This window comes from Nematostella vectensis, chromosome 13 (genome assembly GCF_932526225.1).
Source record: "Nematostella vectensis chromosome 13, jaNemVect1.1, whole genome shotgun sequence".
Lineage (NCBI taxonomy): Eukaryota > Metazoa > Cnidaria > Anthozoa > Actiniaria > Edwardsiidae > Nematostella > Nematostella vectensis.
The window spans coordinates 63011-84025 of NC_064046.1; the positions used below are offsets into that span (position 1 = coordinate 63011).

Below are 21015 nucleotides of genomic sequence, written 5' to 3' on the forward strand. Positions count from 1 at the left end.
CCTAAACAACCCCTCACTATTTGATACAAATGCCTTTTTGTATTTCTAAAGTGACCTAAACAACCCCTCACTATTTGATACAAATGCCTTTTTGTATTTCTAAAGTGACCTAAACAACCCCTCACAATTTGATACAAATGCCTTTTTGTATTTCTAAAGTGACCTAAACAACCCCTCACTATTTGATACAAATGCCTTTTTGTATTTCTAAAGTGACCTAACAGGTACCTTGTTGTTCTGCTAGACGGGTATTTTTATATCTTTGTGTAGAAATCCACGTAACAGTACCACCAGCAATCAAATCCTTTGAACCATGAAATGAAAGTGTTGTTTGACGTCCCCCCGAAATACGTTTAATTATTGGACCTCTACCGCTGTTAGGACGTGATTTTAGATAAAGAATCATTTCTTGAAGGATTACGCTTTTTGTGTAGGGTTCATAAAACACCTTTTTTTGATGTTTAATCAGAGCGTTTTCGTTTTACTTCTGATGTTAGCTCTAGCGGCGTGCAAACATGACAAAACCAAGACTTTAAATCACGCGGGAGATGACATGGATCATGTGCGGAGGTCATTCCTCTTGAAGGGAAAGGTATGAGGTCCATTCCGGATAGCAGATTTTCTCTGTGTCTCTGAGAATTGGTCAAATAATTAAGAGTTAAGACGACGACGACGGCTATGACAACGAGATAAAAAAAAAATCCGTTCGTGATTTACGCTTAATTCACAACTATTAGCAATAGAATTGTTGATCACATTTAAAAAAATTATACACTAAGGAACTTTATGAAACTCTAAGTTTTAGCATCGTTGGGTTGAAAACGCCGGGTTAAGATGTATCGACAGACAGAACCCATTTTCAAGTGCTGTCTATTGAATTTGCTCAACCCAATTCTATCGCTTTATGCCGTTGCCGTTTGTCGTTGCCGTTATCGTTGTTGTTGTCGTGTCCCACTTATAAACCTTGTTCTCTAGCCATAACTGCACAAATACGCATCAATCCAATTTTTTAACTTTTAATCCCATCCTCTTTTTCGCAGTTGTCCTGCCGATACAAAATTTTAAAATTGCCTCAAGTAAACCATAATTTTCTTTATAACAAAGTCGTAAAGATCAAAAAGTAATAGAATATATAAAATAGATAATGTTTAGAAAAAGCAAACTGTTGTGGACTGTGAATACTTAGATTTACTAATCCCTTGCATCATTATTGCAAAATCTGCGTCCTCTTTAGATTAACGCTTTTTAAAGATGATTTTTCTTGAATTCGCAGCCCATAGCGTATTGTCTTGGGGCACCAGGTCCCCCAGGCCCGCCAGGCCCCCCGGGAAACCAGGGCATACCAGGACGGGACGGGAGAGATGGTCGAGATTGTCCACCATGTAACTGCGCAAGCCCCGCCCATGTCCCTGCACCAAGTACCCCTGCCACACCCATCACAGAGGAAAAAGAACCCATCGAGATTACCGTGCCGCATCATGCATGCCACCATGGGCACCCCTCCCCACCACCTCCCCTCTCGGGGTAAGTGACAAGGACAAGAACTCAACCCTAGCTGTAACCTTTTTTACCTCCTCCCCTCAGGGTAATTGAACATGAACTAAGCCCTAGTTCTAACCGCTTTTACCCCCTCCCCTCTCATGGTAAGTGAACATGGACGAGACCCTAGTTCTTATCTTTTTTACCCCCTCCCCTCCCAGGGTAAGTGAACATGTACTAGACCCTAGCTCTATCCTTTTTTGCTCCCTCCCCTCTCAGGGTAATTGAACATGAACTAAATCCTAGCTCTAACCTTTTTTACCTCCTCCCCTCAGGGTAATTAAACATGAACTAAGCCCTAGCTCTAACCGCTTTTACCCCCTCCCCTCTCATGGTAAGTGAACATGGACGAGACCCTAGTTTTTATCTTTTTTACCCCCTCCCATCCCAGGGTAAGTGAACATGTTCTAGACCCTAGCTCTAACCTTTTTGGCTCCCTCCCCTCTCAGGGTAATTGAACATGAACTAAGCCCTAGTTCTAATAGGTTTTTCCCCCTCCCCTGACCCTAGCTCTAACCTTTTTTACTCTCTCCCCTCTCGGGATTAATGAGTAAGGACTAACCCTAGCTTTAAGCCTATTCACCCCCTCCCCTCTCGGTTTAAGTGAACAAGGATTAACCCTACTTCTAGCCCTCTCACCCCCTCCCCTCTCGGTGTAAGTGAACAAGGATTAACCCTACCTCTAGCCCTCTCACCCCCTCCCCTCTCGGTGTAAGTGAACAAGGATTAACCCTAGCTTTAACCCTATTCACCCCTCCCCTCTCGGTGTAAGTGAACAAGGATTTACCCTAGCTTTAACCCTCTTCACCCCCTCCCCTCTCGGTGTAAGTGAACAAGGATTAACCCTAGCTTTAACCCTCTTCACCCCCTCCCCTCTCGGTGTAAGTCGGTGTAGGTGAACAAGGATTAACCCTAGCTCTAGCCCTCCTCACCCCCTCCCCTCTTGGGTTACCTCGCCAGTGTACTCTGCAATAAACAAAACTGAGATTGACATAAATAATTATTTCTATGCGTCTATTTCGTGAATGGTCTTCAGACTTGCAGAACGCCTTAGTTTCGTCAAGAACTTTATTTGAGTTTACTTGGTTGTCATAGAAACATGATCGCGTAACAATGCCTCAACCAGCGACACCACCTCTCCCCATTGATTTTAATTCAACGTCTTTTTTTTTCAGACCATAGAATGAACAATAAACAAGTAATACACAAGAAACTAAAACGCAATTTTGATGAAAACTTTTGTAAATACTATCGATCACCAATTTCAACGTATGTCTGTATGATAAAAACATAATAAATACAAAAAATTAATATATTAAATTATATTACGATATTAGTCCATGTAATAAACGCTCGATATTCAATTCTTTGATACTAAAAACCAACATATTAATGCCGACCTGTCTGGTCTATTTAAAATTGTACCAATAGAATCAAAAAGCCCAAACTGTCGCGATCTCGTACCAGAACAATGAATAAAATACACCAAAATCTGGCAGAGTCGATTTCCAGATTTTGGTGTATTTTAAAATTGTACCAATATGTAGCAAGTATATCAAAAGCATCGGGCCTGTTCCCTTACCCTGGGTCTTGGTAGCATGGAAACTCACCCACCACCACCCAACCCCCCCCCCCCCCCCTTGTTTCTGGTAGCATAGAAACTCACCCACCACCACCCAACCCCCCCCCTTGTTTCTGGTAGCATAGAAACTCACCCACCACCACCCAACCCCCCCCTCCCTTGTTTCTGGTAGCATGAAAACTCCCTTCATCCACCAGACCCCCAGCTCATGGCATCGGGTCAGCGGCTAGGCCTGGGCAATCATGCGCAGACATCCTGTACCAAAATCCTGAAGCAACCTCAGGTACCTACTGGCTGACGAACAGTTACGGAAAACCATATATGGTAAGCTTAATCATGATAATACGTGTGCGCGATCCTCAAAATCAGATTGCAACGAAAGAAAGCATTTTAATTGTTGTATAAATAAAAAATATATTATTTTTGTAAGCTTCTGTCCTCAAATTGATGCACAGAAGACTTCACAGCGACTGCGTCTTGTTACGTACTTTTTATTAGTTCGTGTCACTCTGTGACGTCATCTGTAATTCTATTAGAGGACATACGCTCGCAAAAGTGAGATCTATTTCTTAAAACATAACATTCTCTTTCCACAATAGGCTCGTTGCGAGATGCTGCAGTCTACCTGTGGTGGCACAGACGCGGGGGGATGGACACTAGTAGCACGTGTTGCAGGTCTATCAAAAGACTTCGCGCCCAACAGTCACAATTGGTTCAACCATCACGTGATCAACCTGGGGACATCCGCTGACCTGAACAACCCGTCGTCCATGAAAAACCCCGGATGGTTCTCCATCACTAGTAACGTACTACGCGTGTGTTATAGCGGGCCTCACAGTCACTGTGCGAACTTCACTCATAACCAAGCAACGACACTGGCGCACCTTTTCGGGTCCAAGTTTGCCGTTCAGACGACCGAGATGTACACATTTGAGCAGTTGATGAATCTATTTGGAAAACACTTGGATGTCACGAATCTCAAGACGGTAAGAATAAAGAATAATGGTTCTCCTTAAACGGAACTTTTGGAAATAAATCAAAACAAGTGGTATGTTAAAAGCCTTTTTAAAAACAGAGTAGTCGGTGACGCGGTCAGGCCCGTAGCCAGGATTTTTCTTGGGGGGGGGAAGGGGTGTGAAATTCGAAAAAGTGGATAATTTTTTTTCGGGGGAGGGGGGGTCGGAGGGAGTCATCTGATAAAAATCTGACCATCCGCGAAAAAAAAATATTTTTTATGCCTTTGCAGTATCTCCACGGGACGTTTATTTTCGGATTTGACTACATACCTGAGTGACCAAGCTTATGCTTTATAGTTTTGTCTACAAATAGTACGTCTATTGAGAACCAAAAGTGGACATTCGGCCGCTGTGGGGGGGGGGGGAGTTTGTACCCCCCTGGGTGCGGGCCTGGTGGACGTGCTCTTTGTCAAAGGAAGGGAAAATCTTTCAAGGGAAAACTTGGGGGAAGTAAGAATGGATGGAGATAAATAATTACACCCATGTGTAAAGGGGAACTTTTGTTGTTGTTGGGGTATTATGATGGAGATGTGATTATTTGGCATTTAGGGGCAAAGATTTGGCTGATGACTCGGGAAGAGGGGTAAGGGGTGTGTGTGTGTGTGGGGGGGGGGTAATTTATTTATTTAGTTTTCCCGCGAAATAGCTTCCTTGGCATGCATACATCTAGTTTGTCAACAATTCAAACTTTTAAGGCGTTCTCAAATATTTTGGCGCGTTCTCATTTAGCATTTTCTACATAAAAGAGTGCCTCTTTTCAGAGAACTAGAAAGAAACTACAAAATTGTATTACTTTTGACGGACTAATGTTTGAAGTCACCATATTTAGCTATTTCCAACTTCACTATAAAGATAGTTCATGTTTTTAAGGAGTTTTCAGATATTTCAACTGCATATTTTGGCTTTCCGCTATTTTTGTAACAAAGTGTCCTTCCTGTCTAATGCAGAAATTCTGGAGCAACTTCAGAATACCCGTCCACTGTGGAGCCACGCTACTGCCGTGGTCCGCAGTGAAGCTGTCTTTCTGATTAAGTCACTGCTACCGTGGTCCGCAGTCCGCGGTCCGCTGTGAAGCCGTCTGTACATATTTATTGAACGAAGTATCAAATAATAACTCTAAGTAATCTAAGTCACTGCTACCGTGGTCCGCGGTCCGCAGTCCGCTGTGGAACCGTCTGTGCATATTTATTGAACGAAGTATCAAATAATAACTCTAAGTAATCTAAGTCACTGCTACCGCGGTCCGTAGTCCGCTGTGAAGCCGTCTTTACATATTTATAAAACGAAGTATTAAATTATAAATCTAACTGATAATTCATTGCTACCGTGGTCCGCGGTCCGCGGTCCGCTGTGGAACCGTCTGTGCATATTTATAGAACGAAGTATTAAATTATAAATCTAACTGATAATTCATCGCTACCGTGGTCCGCGATCCGCAGTGAAGCCGTCTTTGCATATGGATGAATTAGTAGTCTTTGACTGCGGACCGCGGACTGCGGACCGCGAACCAACATAACATATCCGGTTATAATTTAATTGTGCAATGATGGATACTTTATATTGAGTAGTTCTGGACTGCGGACCGCGGACCGATGAAATTTAGAGGCCTTAAAATGTGGACGGGTATTCTGAAGTTTAGCCGAAATTTTATATCCCTCAAGAGTGCAGAAATTCTGCATCCCACATCAGTGCAGAAATTCTGCAAAGAAGAAATTCTTTATCTGGTAATTCCCGATCATTGGCATCACTGGACAGAAGAAATCGCTTTATTTACTAGCATTCATCTAGATAATAATATTGCAATTCGTCAATTGGTAAGCTAAAGTAGAAAGTGTTGTTTTAGAATTTCTGAATTAATTGTTTGTTTTAGAATTTCTGAATTAATTACATGATTAAGATTTACAGCTTTACTAGAAAGAAACATATATTTTTGGGCTTGGTGAATTGGCTGTTTAATGGAGGGTAATGTATCTTTAGCGCCCGGGGCGCTTATGACTTTGGAGAGCTAATTCTACGAAGAAATTCTGCACCATATACATGCAGAAATTCTGCATCCAGAGACATGGGGAAATTCTGCATCCAGAGACATGGTGAAATTCTGCATCGCTTGATATGCAGAAATTCTGCATTCACGTCCTAAACTTGTTTTCTTACAACAAATCACGGAGACAGTATTTAAGCCTGATTTTTTTTTGGAATTTCCTCTGCACCAGTCATGTAAAAGGGTCATGAAGTCAAAAACATACTTTTTTTTAAATGTCATGCAGGTAAAAAGACATTATTATTTCGTATGGTTTGGATTTTTTGTTTAATTATAACTGAATGATTTGATTACAGGAGAAAACAACGTTAATGCGGTAACTTTAATTAGGTTCATCAGTCAAAAATTGTAAAATTAACGTCGTAAGATATGAGAGAATAATAAATGCAGTTAAAATCGACTGGAGCTTGATATGAATCTTTTCTTTTCCCTGATTTTTCCTAAATTTCTCTGTATATTTCGACAATTTTCCCACTTTTTAGAGATTCTTACGGACCTTGGTGAACATGCTTCCAAGAATAACGCGGTTTTTAACTGCAAATTGCAGCTGTGCAGTCATTTTCATCTAAAAACTACCCAAAAACGCTAAATGAGAACGCGCCAAAATATTTGAGAACGCCTTTTTATTCAAACCTTTTTATTCAGGTGCGTGCTACTGCTATTGCTGGTCAAAGGGCGCACCCTCCATGCTTGGCTATGTACCAATCAAAAATCACCTGTACACACAGCTAAGGCCTAGGGCGTAAGGCACGCCCCTTTTTTAACAAACCCGGCGAAACCCAACACGAAGGAAATTCGAGTTACCAAAGAAATCCGACGAATATCTAGATTTCACAAGGGCGCCGTGAAAAAAGTGTGGGGAAGAAAAAGGGGGGAGGGGGAGGAGAGGAGAAAGACGCCTGAAGTGATGTTGCTTACATATCGCTTCTTTACTTTTTGTTAATTTCTAGCAATGGTGCGGACTCAATCTCGGGAACCTGTGCGACCTTCTCGCAAACCCGAATACTCATCCGGGAACTCATATTGTACGCATCGGCTGCATCGGAGACACGAGCATTCCCCGAACTGTCTCCGGCTGTAATCCGGACGACTACGCCATCGGTATTGGGGTCACAAGCTGCAATAATCCGAACGGATGTCACGGCACGCAAGAGATCACGAAGAGCTTACACTTTAGCTCTTATCCTAGACATTTTGGGGACTATGCTCAGACGGCTTACATCTATGTCAAATAGAAAGAACGCTACACAAGAATGGATACTCGGCAAATGGCTTTATCTAAACGGCGTACATCTATGTCAAATAGAAAGAACGTTACACAAGAATGGATACTCGGCAAATGACTTTATTTAAACGGCTTACATCCATGTCAAATAGAAAGAACGTTACACAAGAATGGATACTCGGCAAATGGCTTTATCTAATGCACTAGTCATTTGAAACCCCCACCCCCATGGTCCCGGGGAAGGGTGGGGTTAACGTGGGGATTTTGAGCACTTTTGAACGAGAATCTGTCCCGAGGGGGTGGGGACAAGCGAATAGTGTCACAAATATCATGTTAGTTTCTGGCTTGAGACTCTTCTGTAGCAAGCAATTCCATGTATCAACATGTGGCATGCTGCACGGTGACATGTGAAAAAACGAATATTAAAAAAATGCCAGATGAAGATGATTTATTTTTCCATCTTTTTTTGGTGACTGTTATCTTCATAGTAATTGGTACAAATGTAATCGCTGAAGTGTACTGGTTTTAAAAATAATAAAAAGCTTATTTCTGATGACTTGTTGTCGGGTAGTTGCCTATAGTTTGCATCCAAGAGGTAGGAGGATTTAACTGCTTTTTTGTCCCGAGGGGGTGGGGGCTTTTCTCGGTTCTGTACAGGGTCAAAGTCTAGCCCCCCCACCCTTCCCCGGGACCATGGGGGTGGGGGTTTCAATTGACTAGTGCATTTATGTCAAATAGAAAGAATGCTACACAAGAATGGATACTCGGCAAATGGCTTTATCTAAACGGCTTAAAAATCTAAAACTTTAGAAGCACACTAGCATACACACATTGGCAACAGTCGGGCCAAGACGGGACGCTAGCACAGTCTATTACCCATGCAGTTCGGCAACCATGGACAGCTGTTTCGTCCTTATTAGGACTCGTCAGCATGGCATAGCCATGTGTATGCTAGTGTGCTTTTAAAGTCTAGGTCAAATAAAAAGACTCTACACAAGAATGGATACTCAGCAATAGGCATTATCTAAACGGCTTACATCTATGTCAAATAGAAAGAACGCTTCACAAGAATGGAAACTCGGCCAAAGGGGTTGATTCAGGCGCGTATTTGTTTTTGGTTTAAAGCGGGTATTTGTACCATGGCACCTGGGGAGAAGGGGGGCATAAAAGGGAAATAATGGTTGTGATACGGGTAAAGGTTGGTGGCAGGGGTGAGGGCGGGAGTATTGTGGGGATAATGCTACGTTGAGTGGAGTTGGACTATAAGGAGTGTACGGGATAGTGATGCAATTGTTCTTACCATGGCGTATAGGGTGAATGGGAAGATTAAGGAGGAGGTAGTGGGTAGAGAGGTATAGACCGGAAAACAAAAAGGCTGATAAGGGGTAAGGTGTACACGCTGGTGGAGAAAGAAGTGAGTTAAAATATAATGAAAACAACAAAAGTTCATAAACATGCGCATAAATGTATAATAAATTACGGTAAATAAGGAATAGAATATTTCATAGAGCTCTTTGAAAGGTTAAGCAGCCTCACGTGTTTTCTAGTACAGGGTTTATCATCAGGAGGTAAGACCAAGTACCCATGGGGGTGGGGGTGGGGGAGGACACAGGATGCCCGCGCATCACCCTCAGCCACCAAAAAGCTCTAATTGTAGGAATGTCAAATATTATGATTTTTCGATGACACACCCGTCAGAAAATTCTTGGCACGCGCCTGTGACATCAAATAGCAAGCTCTGGGTTCCCCTAAAGCCGACCACATTCCCGTCCTTAAACAGTTTCCATTTCCATCGGCTGATTTAGGGCAATTTTGATATATTTTTGAATTTTAGAACTTGGTCAATGTAATGCAAGGGGCCGGTTACATGACGAATTTCAGCCAGGGCTGAGTATTTGTGGGGGAAACCGGGCTGGTCTTTCAGCCTCCCTAGACGGGCTGAAAACTAGGGCCCTGGCTGAAATTCGTCATGTAAACAGCACCTTAGAGTTTGTTTTCAGCTATTTTAAGGTTTTATCGCATAATGTGTCTTCCAATATTGAATAAACAACAAAACAAAGGTAAGGCTAACAAGGCTCTTTACGGATGCTAGCAATGCGTTTTGTTGATACAGTAAACATTAGTGCCATTGTGAACACTGCACAAACTGCAATAAACAAATCTCTCATCCAGGAAGTCTCTTTTTCAAAACGTCTTTTTTTCAAAGAAGTCTTTTTGATTCTCATATGTAAATTCCTATCCTTGTATCCTGTGCATACTAGCCTATTTGTAGAATAAATTATCAGACGTTTATGGATCTTCCTCTTCACTTCCAGGTCTGATAAATCAGGCTTGCCTATCCGGCCCAGAATGTGGCTAAAGTGATATTATAAACATATATCTGATGAATAATAATTTGTACTAAATTTTATAAAAACATATCAGAGCCGTATCAGCCCACGTAAGATTGTGGAGGGGGAGGGCACAGCCACGCCCCTAATGGTATATATATATTGGGGGGATGGCACGTTCCCCAGTACCCCACCCCCTGCTACTGTCCTGCATTTATCCTCCTGGGCAGTAGTTTGAGTCTGAAAATGAAAATTCACATACAAAAATATGTTGGGTTTAAAAGAATGTTTTTATGTCGTTATGTCACTAGTGTGCACTAGGCATACCTGGTTTTCATCATTTATACCCAAACTAGTACTGTCCACGGAAAACTTATAGGATTTAAAATGACTGAAGGCAATTTATCTATTGGGAATTGTAAGCTATAGTTCACTGAATATTCAAAACTTTAGGGAAGAGAAGCAGCAACTTACAGTACATTTAGAATCAGAGACATTTTAATACATTTCTTTTTTTGCCTATAGTAATCAGATGCTCCCATTTGGACAATTTTTATTTGCACCAGATATCGAAATTATATCTCCTACATATTGAGTGATTTTCTCAAACCAAAAACGCTATTATATTATATATATTATATTATATCTCCCACATATTGAGTGATTTTCTCAAACCAAAAAAGCTAACACAAAAGGGAACAGAAAATCAGAGTGCATTAACCAAGATAAGCTAAATTGCTTTCCACAGGTCTACGAAAACCACTCTAATCAAGCTATTTTTTTTCTATCAGATTAGATTAGATCAAATCACCTTTTTTTCTTATTCACACAAATTCAAAATGTATCTATATTCCATATTTTATAATAATTTTAAAATGATTTATCCATCATCTAGATATTTTCAAGATAATGTAATTCAAGTGAAAAAGCAAGGTTTTGGGAGGTCAGATTTTTTCTTGCAGCGAATTAAGTAAACATTTTATTCATTTAACAATAAAGCCTGAAGCTTAGCATCCTCAGCTACCCAGTGGTCAGCATAACAAGGTGCACGAGCGGCAGAGGGGGAAGGGGGCAGGAGAGAAAAGAAAGGAGGGAGAAAATGCCCTGGGAGCCTGTTCTATAAAAGCCAGTTTTAAGGGTGTTAAATCCAATTAGTGAATTTGACAAGCGGCACAGGCTTTGTCTTCTTGCTTCTTTCTCTTCTCTCTCGCCCCCTAACCCCTATCCCTAGGCTGGCCTTGTTCCACCTCTTTCTCGTGCCTGTGATCTCACCTTGGGTTTTTGAGGATGGAAGCTGAGCACCTGATTGAAGGGCTTCAAATGCTGTAGCTTAGTAAGAACTAAAACCTGCAAATATTTGCAAGGCTGTTAACAAACTCTGAACTGGAAAGGCCTTGCTTTCTCACTCAAACCGTATGGAAAACTGCCTCTTGTTTGTGCTTATAATCCATATTTGATAATAGTTTAGAGATTTGACAATATGGTTCCTAACGTGATGCACAACAGCCACTCCTCCATTGCCGGATGGCAGGGTCGGGTGTTGTTCCAAGTCCAATTGTATCACTTTTAGATGACTCATTGTGAGAATCATCCTCTAATTCCTTGTTTTCTCTCAATAATGCTTTAGCAATTTCAGTACAAGCTTTGCCAATCCCTTCTCCTGTCTTTGCTGATATCCTGAAGGTTAGATGGCACTCATGAGAGCTAGCAAACAGTTCAACACTTTCTGTTGTAACCTGCTCATCCAAGTCTATTTTGTTGGCCACTAGAACTTTCAATGCATCCGGACAGAATTCATCCGTGTCATGTATCCAGTGAAGGAGATACTGTAAGGAGCCAGGATCATCAACATTGAACATGAGAATACATGCATGTGCTCCACGGTAATAGTTCTTTGTGACAGTGCGGAATCGTTCAACGCCAGCTGTATCCCACACACTCAGCTAAACAAAGAAAATAAAAAAATTGAATAAAAAATAGTGTAGTCTTGACATTTACTATGTCAACTGGACAAAGGACAACAAATGCATAAATACAATGCCATGCTCCGGTTCAGGAGACATTCCTTGCTCATTCCCAGCCAACAAATATACCAGATTGTTGTTAACATTTGATGTTCAGAGAAATCAGGATCAAGATTTAATCACTTGGCAAAAGAAAGGTAAAAATAAAGTACAATTGCCAAAATAAACATAAAAATGACAACACCTGTCACACCAAAGAACAATGAAAAAAAATGGATATAAAGCTTTTCTAAGAAAAAAACAACATTTTATCTTGCTGCTAAAGGCCTGAGCATGCGCGTGTTTGCCACCGAAAAGTTAACGTGATCTCTTAGGGAAATCCCCTATTTAGTTTGGTAACTGCCCACCTCTGATAACAATAGATACAAACAACCTATATATGTCACATGACTCAATAGACATGGCTTCTTATTTCTGATATTCATAAAAAGTATTATTCTCAGAATTACAAAGTTGGAATGCATTTTTTACTTGTAACTCCCTCCGTGTCATGTTATATATATATCTATATATAAAGTACTTAATTCAGTTATCAATAGGATGCCTGCCCACCGTCACTTGCTTCTCTCCGATTTTTACGAATTTCGAGCAGCTATCAATTCCGATCGTGTTTCTTCTGCCAGGAGTAAAGTGATTTTCCTTTAATCTGTAGAAAAGTGACGTTTTTCCGACCCCTGCTTCTCCAAGCAACACAACCTTGAACAAAGGACCTCTTTCGGCATACAAGTCCGCCATCTTAGCTCCTGGCTCAGCAGACAAAACAGGGATCCCACAACTACCTTGAGCAATGCAAAAATTTACAGACCAAAATAACCGATAAAACATAAAAATATGATTTTTAGTGGTTGCCTGTGTATTACAACCTTAATTATGTAAAAATTTTCCTTACTGTTGAGAAATACATTTGAAAGTTTATTTTTTTATGAATTTTTTTTTATGAGGACCGCTGACACAGACATGAACTTACTTCCGGTTCCAAAGTGATGACTTGGGCGAAAAGGAAAGACAGAAACATGTCAGGTCAAAACTCGAGATCGCCTGCCATTCCGCTCTACAAAATCGTACTTGTTGGCGACACGGGAGTCGGGAAGACTTCTATTTTCTTGAGATATGAAAGAAACTACTTCTCCAGGCACAGGACGTCTTCATTTGGTGTTGATAAATGCACCAAAGAAATTTCTGTAGACGACCAACTTTGCAAGGTATGGTTTTTAAATTTTTAAATATATCGTCTGGGTAATATCCCATAGCATTTCTGTGCAATTTTAGCAGATTTACGATATATCAGAGTCCATAGTTTGATTTATATATGCGCAAAAGCGTAGCCGACTGTGGAATAGTAAATATTTGACCTCAAAATTCCTTCACGTTTACATACGTTTGTATTTTTGTGTTAAAGTCTTATGACTACTAAAAGTTGTAGTTTCTAATAAAATTTTATTGTTGCAACCTTATAGCACCAACTCATACTCTTAATTTCGTAATGCAGCGAATCAATCAAAACATTTTTTGTACCATTGTTCCATTGGGTTTATACCAGATTTACCCTAAGGCATATTTAAAATAAACATTCGACAGATGGAAAGTTATGTTCTTATTAATACCCCAGACAGGGAAAATAAATTTCCATGACAATTTAAGAATAGACTAAAAATAATGCAGCGAATAAAAGTAATAAAAAATATATCGTCTGGGTAATATCCCATAGCATTTCTGTGCAAGCTTAAAAATAATGCAGCGAATAAATCAAAACTTTCACAGATGGAAAGTAATGTTGTTATGAATACCCCAGACAGGGAAAATATATTTCTATGACAATTTAAATATAGCCTAAAAATAATTTACCTTACTGGGAGATTTAATCGGATTTCACATAGGTAATATGCATGATTAAAAATACGATTTTAGAAATTCTAATCAATGTGAGACAAAATTTATTAAGACATTGTGATTGTTTTGGATTTTTGGTAAATAAAGTCTTGTTTCTCTTACATTGATAACAACTTATATGATAGAGCTATACCAAATTGGGGTTATTCTAAGTATATTGGAGATATATTTTTAACATAAAAGCAATTTCTTTATAGGGGTTATAGTTTCACATTTACTGTGTAAGTGTGTCTTCTGTTTGTTAGAAAACAAACAAACAATTTTATCTTTTGATTTTCAGTTAAACATCTGGGATACAGCTGGGCTTGAGTGCACAGGCTCATTAACTTCTCATTACTACCACTTGGCTCAGAGCATTATTTTTGTCTATTCCGTGGAAAGTCTAGCTTCATTAACTGCACTCCATCACTGGATACAAGATGCAGAACAATACGCACCAAACGCGAAAAAATTTCTTGCAGGAAATAAGAACGATTTGGATAAAGATGACTGGGAAGTGGACGAAGGCATACTACAGAGATTTATGGACAATAAAGAGTTTGCATTGAAATTTGATATTTCTGCACTGTCTGGTGATGGTGTATGTGAGATGTTTAAAAGTATATCAAGACACTTACTACAGAGGAATGTAAAACCAAGTTTGCCAGCAACTGATGGGTTCTCTGTACCTGATTTATCCCAAGAAGATTCTCTGGACCTTAGGAAAAGCATGACTAGCGAGTCAGGCTCTGGTTGTTCATGCTAATTAATGTTACTAATTTTACTTTTAGAAATAATACTGATAGAATCGACTTTTTTATTTCTGTTTACCAAATGTTATTATGAATAAAAGTTACAATTATCTCCAATTTAGAATTTTTATTTTATTCATAAAAATACATAGTATCTAAGGATCCATAAAGAGGCAACGCACTCCTCCCCCTTTCTCTGTGAAACAAGGACTCGGATGTGCCTGAAATTAGGAGAAGAAAAACAACAGGATTTTGGGATTTGGGTTACTGGGGACAGAATTTTAGGCATCTAGGAAAATGGTACCTGCAGCTTGGTAAACAGGATTTACACGAGTTAGTTTGCTATAAGAAGGGCGTAAAAAAGCGGAAGAAGAAATCGTAGAAACTAGTTGTTTTTGTTTATTGTTATTTTCTAGGCATTCTATGCTTTGTTTCGAAACTGAGACATTAACCGGAAATAATTTTCACTTCCGTTCACAACAAAAGTGTCACGTGACAGGACACACCAGTTTGAGAAGTTGTGTGAGTTATTAAAACGTTGGCTGTTCGTTCTCTGAACTGAAAGTTATTTTCACCCTTTTTACCAAACTTTCAATGGCAGAGAAAGCACCCTCGACTGGGGGAGCCACAGACTCTGATTTCGAGCAGTTGCAAGGCGCTGTCACTGTGATTTCGTGCGCAGAGGAACCACCGAGCCATGTGGAAAACTCTCAGACAAGCAGAAGAGCACGTTCTTTGTGGGAAAAGGTGAAAAGGAAATTTACTTCAAGACGCACTGATTCAAATGAGAATGAACACAGAGAGTTTGAAGGCGTCGATAGAACACAATACGTGTACGAAGACGACAAAGATTATCATCATTACGAAACAGACTCGGAAAGCGAAGAGATTGACGAGCCAGTGTTTGTCAGTAATGCAGAACTGTTTTCTCAAAACGGGAGAGATCATGTACCTCGGAGAAAATATCGCGATCGACTCTACATGAAGCCTGATATTATGCAACTACATCGGTCTAGGCGAGCCCAAACGTTTAGCTTTTTCACAAGGGAAGAGCGATCAGATAATCACGCTAAACACAGAAATGCCAGTAATTGCAAAGATAACTCATGTTTACAATGCGAAGAAAGTAGATCTCGAATTACTCAGAGAAATCGATTTTGGATTTTCAAGAGGTCTGCAGTCAAATCGAAAAAGAACGATACAAATAAAATTGGAGCAATTGGGAATAATATGTGTGATGTGCTGAATGGAAATATAAGGGCGAATCATGGTAGTGAATTGGTGGCAGGTAATGTACTTCCTGGTTTGAGGGACCCCCCTCCACTCCCCTTGCGGCCATTAGTGCAGAGGAGGCATATGAGGCGATGCTACTCTGATAGTCAACCTGATTTATCTGCCGTCAGTCAGGGGTACAGAGATGGTGTTGCAAAAAGGTATGGCAATACACATTCGATAGCATGCAGTGAACATCGGTTGTTGAGAGCCAACAGTGCCAACAATTTAGATGTAACTAACACGTTTCCAAGTCCAGTATCCTCATCCGAGCCAGGCTTTCCAACTGCAGCCACAAATATCATTAGTGATCAATTCGATAGTCAGTCAGTGAACACTAATGCAGACAACAACACTGTGCGTCGATTGTCGTCAAGTCTAAAAACCTTGTCTAACTGTGGCTGGTACTGGGGTCCCATGTCAAGTAAAGAAGCAGAAAAGGAACTTTACAATCAGCCAGATGGCTGCTTCCTGGTACGAGATAGTGAAAATGACTATCACCTCTTAAGTGTTAGCTTCCGATCAAAGGGTGCAACATGCCATACAAGACTAATTTACAACAAAGGGAAGTTTAGTTTTTTTCAAGACGAGATGGGAAAGGACTCTGCATATGAGCTTATCATGCATGCCATGGAAGCGTCCCAGGACGGCATCCTCTGTAATTCCAGGGGCCATAATAGGAACACTATCTGCTATCCTGTTCGCCTACAGGTTCCTATTTCAAGGTTTAACACAGTTCCACCACTTCAGTTTCTCTGTCGATTTGTGATCAGACAGAATATCAGATGTGACCAACTAGATCAACTGCCCCTACCAAAACAAATTATAAGAAATCTAAGTGGAAATCATTTTCGCTTAGACAGTGAACAGTGCATTACAGATAGGAGACATTGATTGATGAATAATCACAAAAATGGAGATTTTTTTCAAATCTTATGCTCTAAGTCAATCTTTATTTGGTTTGTTACATTTGAATGTAAGTATGACTCCCCCTCTGGGTTTAACTCTCCCTCTCTCTCTGGTTATGACTCTCCCTCCCCCTCCCTCTCTAGGTTTAACTCTTCCTCCCTCTCTGGGTATGACTATCTCTCCCCCTCCCTCTCTGGGTTTAACTCCCCTCCCCCTCTGGGTATGACTATCCCTCCCCCTCTGGGTTTATCCCTCCCTCTCTGGGTATGACTATCTCTCCCCCTCTGGGTATGACTATCTCTCCCCCTCCCTCTCTGGGTTTAACTTCCCTCCCTCTCTGGGTATGACTATCCCTCCCCCTCTGGGTTTAACTCCCCTCCCCCTCTGGGTATGACTATCCCTCCCCCTCTGGGTTTAACTCTCCCTCCCTCTCTGGGTATGACTATCTCTCCCCCTGCCTCTCTGGGTTTAACTCCCCTCCCCCTCTGGGTATGACTATCCCTCCCCCTCTGGGTTTATCCCTCCCTCTCTGGGTATGACTATCTCTCCCCCTCCCTCTCTGGGTTTAACTCCCCTCCCCCTCTGGGTATGACTATCTCTCCCCCTCCCTCTCTGGGTTTAACTTCCCTCCCTCTCTGGGTATGACTATCCCTCCCCCTCCCTCTCTGGGTTTAACTCCCCTCCCCCTCTGGGTATGACTATCTCTCCCCCTCCCTCTCTGGGTTTAACTTCCCTCCCTCTCTGGGTATGACTATCCCTCCCCCGCTGGGTTTAACTCCCCTCGCCCTCTGGGTATGACTATCTCTCCCCCCTCCCTCTCTGGGTTTAACTCCCCCCCCCCCTCTGGGTATGACTATCCCTCCCCCTCTGAGTTAACTCTCCCTCCCTCTCTGGGTATGACTATCTCTCCCCCTCCCTCTCTGGGTTTAACTCCCCCCCCCCCTCTGGGTATGACTATCCCTCCCCCTCTGAGTTAACTCTCCCTCCCTCTCTGGGTATGACTATCTCTCCCCCTCCCTCTCTGGGTTTAACCCCCCTCCCCCTCTGGGTATGACTATCCCTCCCCCTCTGGGTTTAACTCTCCCTCCCTCTCTGGGTATGACTATCTCTCCCCCTCCCTCTCTGGGTTTAACTCCCCTCCCCCTCTGGGTATGACTATCTCTCCCCCTCTGTGGGTTTAACTCCCCCTCCCTCTCTGGGTATGACTATCCCTCCCTCTCTGGGTTTAACTCCCCTCCCTCTCTGGGTATGAGTATCTCTCCCTCTCTGGGTTTAACTCCCCTCCCCCTCTGGGTATGACTATCTCTCCCCTCCCTCTCTGGGTTTAACTCCCCTCCCTCTCTGGGTATGACTATCCCTCCCCCTCTGGGTTTTACTCCCCCTCCCCCTCTGGGTATGACTATCTCTCCCCCTCCCTCTGGGTTTAACTCCCCCTCCCTCTCTGGGTATGACTATCTCTCCCCCTCCCCCTCTAAGTATGACTTCCCAGGGACGACTCCCCCCATCAGGGTACTACTCCCTCCCCCCCCCCCCCCCACCCCCCCCACTGGGAACAAGTCCCTCATGACATAGATGTCGATGTTTTTTATTGGTACCATATAACTTTTGTTACATAGGTTATTTCAACCAATAAATTTCTATATTACGTATTTTCTGTCCTTGTACACATACACAAACGAAACAAGCTGATCCTTGTTGTGGAATCTAATATTGTCTTTTTCCAGAACATGAAGGGGGCCCCATGAAGCATTTCTTTTCTAAGGTTATCATAGATGGGACACCTCAGTAGGAAGTGCCACTCATCTTCTGTTTCGTTGAGGTCGCATTGCTGGCAGAGACTTTCCTCCGGGCTGCGGTACGGTCTGTAGTACCGTCCAACCTCTATTTCTAACTTATGACAACTTATTCTTAGGCGTGTCAACTCTTCTCTATGCTTGATGTTTTGAACATTAAATGGTATTAATTCGTATTTTGTTTTAAACCTACGGTAAGTTCTAAGTTTGTTCTTTTGTTCGGGCTTTTTTAAATCGTTAAAAATGTTAGCTTGAAGCCTTTGTTTAAACAATTATTGCTGTGCTTTTTACTCAATTACTTGATGGTTTCCCCAGAGATAACCCAGTCCTACAGAAGACATTATACCTTTGCTTTTAATACAAAGGTTTGATTTGTTTGATTTGTAGTTTCCGGGGGTGCAGTCCAAATATGCATTATGTGATAATAAATTGCTGTGGGCTTCGGATCGTTTGTTATGAAAATTCAGTACTCTTAATTTCGCATCTATGGATATCTTTCGTAATTAATCGAACGTTCGGCAATCGAACTCACCCAAAATATTTTCCAATCGAACGTTCGGTAATCGAACTTTTCAATGTGACAAGCAGTGCGCGAGCAACTGATTGAAACGAGCGTGAACTAAAATCATAAACCAAGGCAAGCCACAATGTCGCTGAGAGTTCACCAAATTTTAAGAACATGCCGAGGCTGAGATAGCAGAATTATTCTTTCTTTTTTATTCCTGGTGCGTTTTTAAAATGCAGAATCGAATTGTGTTCAAAAAAGTAACAATCTTATTATTGCTATTGATCATTAGTGTAAGTCTCTTCCTAATAATTGAGTATTAATATTCTTATATACACTAAAATTAAAGAACAACGTTAAGAACATATTCAGCCTTAAAATGTCCAAAAAATAAGAACGGCCTGCCTCAACTGAGAATTAGAATTAGAATGTAATCGAAATGCTGGCTTTACTCATGTTTTCCCCTTGCCTCCATTTATTTTTCATATGTTACATTTTACCGAACGAAATCGACTAATCGTTCGATTGACTTGAGAGTTCAAGAGTTCGATTGTGTTCGGAAATCGAACTCACCGAAAACATAGTGTTTGATTTTGTTTATTTTTTTAAAATAAAAATGCAGGTTTAACCGCGCGGTACTGGAACTAGTCTTGCGTTTTTCAGCACTGGCGGCTACGTCTTGTTTTCGTCGTGGAAAACCAACCCTTCAAATTGTAGCTCAGTGCCTTTGGCTTTTAATTATGTATTCGTTACTGACCGCATCTAGAGCCTCGCTCAATTGTGTAAGCTTTCTACGTCTATTTCGTAGTGATGATGAAAGATGATAACATATAATAATGTAAAAATAAATGAATGAAAAGCGGTCTTATCTACTGAAAAGTTTTTAAGAGTCTTTTTTAAAGTCTTATTGCTTATATCAAGTCTTTTGCTTAGATATCAATTCTTTAATTTTGCTTGTGTAAGCTATGCCTACCCCCCCCCCCCCCCCCCAGCTAATCCCAGCTGAGCCAGTTTTTAATACCCTACCTCGCTTGTCAGTATGTTAAATGTTTTTAAAATCATTTCAGTCTAGACTAGAAAGCGTAATCCATCTTAATACTTCTACACGCTCTTCCTGTTTTCTCCTTCAATCCGGAAGGCTTCAGGGTGACTACAAGGACGTGTCGGTAAATGTTTCCATATTAGAGAAACAGGAAGAGATTTTGTAGATCTTGTTTATTGCTGCCGCTACTTCAATTACTCGGAAGAAGCCGAGTCGAGAAGAAATCCCCCGGAATTCCTGCTGATAAAATGTCAGAAACGTCCGTTGACCAACGTCGGTTAGTAACATATTTAACCAATGATTATAAGAATATCAAAACTTAATTAACTGCTGGAATTTCAAGCTAAAATTCACCCATAAATATGACTGGAAGCGCTGTTTCTTTGTCTTTAGACCGGACGATATATTTCTGATGAGCCAGTAATATTGAAGGGACCAGTAGTACGAAGGGGGTTGAGGGGACAGGTTTAGGGGTGCAGAGGGGGGTTGAGGGGACAGGTTTGGGGGTGCAGAGGGGGAGGGGAGAACGGGATAGGGTACGGAGGAGGGTTGAGGGAAGGGGGCTGGGGTTGCGTTGGGGGGCAGGGTTTGGGGTGCATAGTGGGGTTGAAGGGACAGGTTTAGGAGAGAAGGGGGGAGGGACGGGATAGGGTGCGGAAGGGCGTTGAGGGGATGGGGTTGGGGAACAGGGTTTGGATGCGTAGGGGCGTTAAGGGGACGGGGCTGGGGTGCGTAGTAGGGTTAAAGGGACAGGATTGGGGGTGAAAAGAGAGCAGGACGGGATAGGGTGCGGAAAAGCGTTAAGGTGCGTTGGGGGGTTGAAGGGACAGGTTTGGGGGTGAGGAGGGGGGAAGACGGATAGGGTGTGGTGTTGAGGGGATGGGGTTGAAGTGTGTTAAAGGGACAAGGTGGGGATCCGGAAGAGGGGGAGGGTTGAGTAGACAGGGTGTGGAGAGCATGTTGGGTTATGGTCTATCTAGGGACGTAAGATGATGTAAGGCGCAGGACAGTATAACCCTAGCAGACAGTCCCTGATATAAAGAAGAAGTATGAGAGGGGAGTTAAGAACACGTATTCAAATCGTTCGAATCAACATTATATATTTATTTTTTTTTA

At 41.7% G+C, this 21015-nt stretch overlaps 3 protein-coding genes across 5 annotated transcripts; 2 read left to right on the forward strand and 1 right to left on the reverse strand.

Annotated features, from left to right (window-relative positions):
* Positions 1 to 280: 280 nt before the first annotated feature.
* Positions 281 to 7481, forward strand: LOC116615576. The gene is made up of 5 exons (XM_032377292.2): positions 281 to 592; positions 1274 to 1524; positions 3319 to 3445; positions 3721 to 4107; positions 7129 to 7481. Exons 1-5 carry the CDS (start codon positions 458 to 460, stop codon positions 7411 to 7413), a joined length of 1185 nt encoding a protein of 394 aa, XP_032233183.2. The 5' UTR covers positions 281 to 457; the 3' UTR covers positions 7414 to 7481.
* A 2523-nt stretch (positions 7482 to 10004) lies between these two features.
* LOC5508564 (ras-related protein Rab-30) lies at positions 10005 to 12854 on the reverse strand. Of its 3 annotated transcripts, none has more exons than XM_032377295.2 (2): positions 12725 to 12854; positions 10005 to 11676 (listed from the first exon to the last, which is right to left on the reverse strand). In XM_032377295.2, the coding sequence occupies exons 1-2, from the start codon at positions 12770 to 12772 to the stop codon at positions 11221 to 11223; spliced, it is 504 nt and encodes a 167-aa protein (XP_032233186.2). In that variant the 5' UTR covers positions 12773 to 12854; the 3' UTR covers positions 10005 to 11220. The 3 variants fall into 3 exon arrangements, with proteins under 3 accessions (XP_032233186.2, XP_001629141.3, XP_048576960.1); XM_001629091.3 differs by lacking the exon at positions 12725 to 12854 and adding an exon at positions 12310 to 12655; XM_048721003.1 differs by lacking the exon at positions 12725 to 12854 and adding an exon at positions 11770 to 12256.
* On the forward strand, positions 12820 to 18208 carry LOC5508565. Its single transcript, XM_001629063.3, has 2 exons — positions 12820 to 12959; positions 13928 to 18208. The coding sequence occupies exon 2, from the start codon at positions 14973 to 14975 to the stop codon at positions 16542 to 16544; it is 1572 nt and encodes a 523-aa protein (XP_001629113.3). The 5' UTR covers positions 12820 to 12959; positions 13928 to 14972; the 3' UTR covers positions 16545 to 18208.
* The last annotated feature ends 2807 nt before the right edge of the window (positions 18209 to 21015 follow it).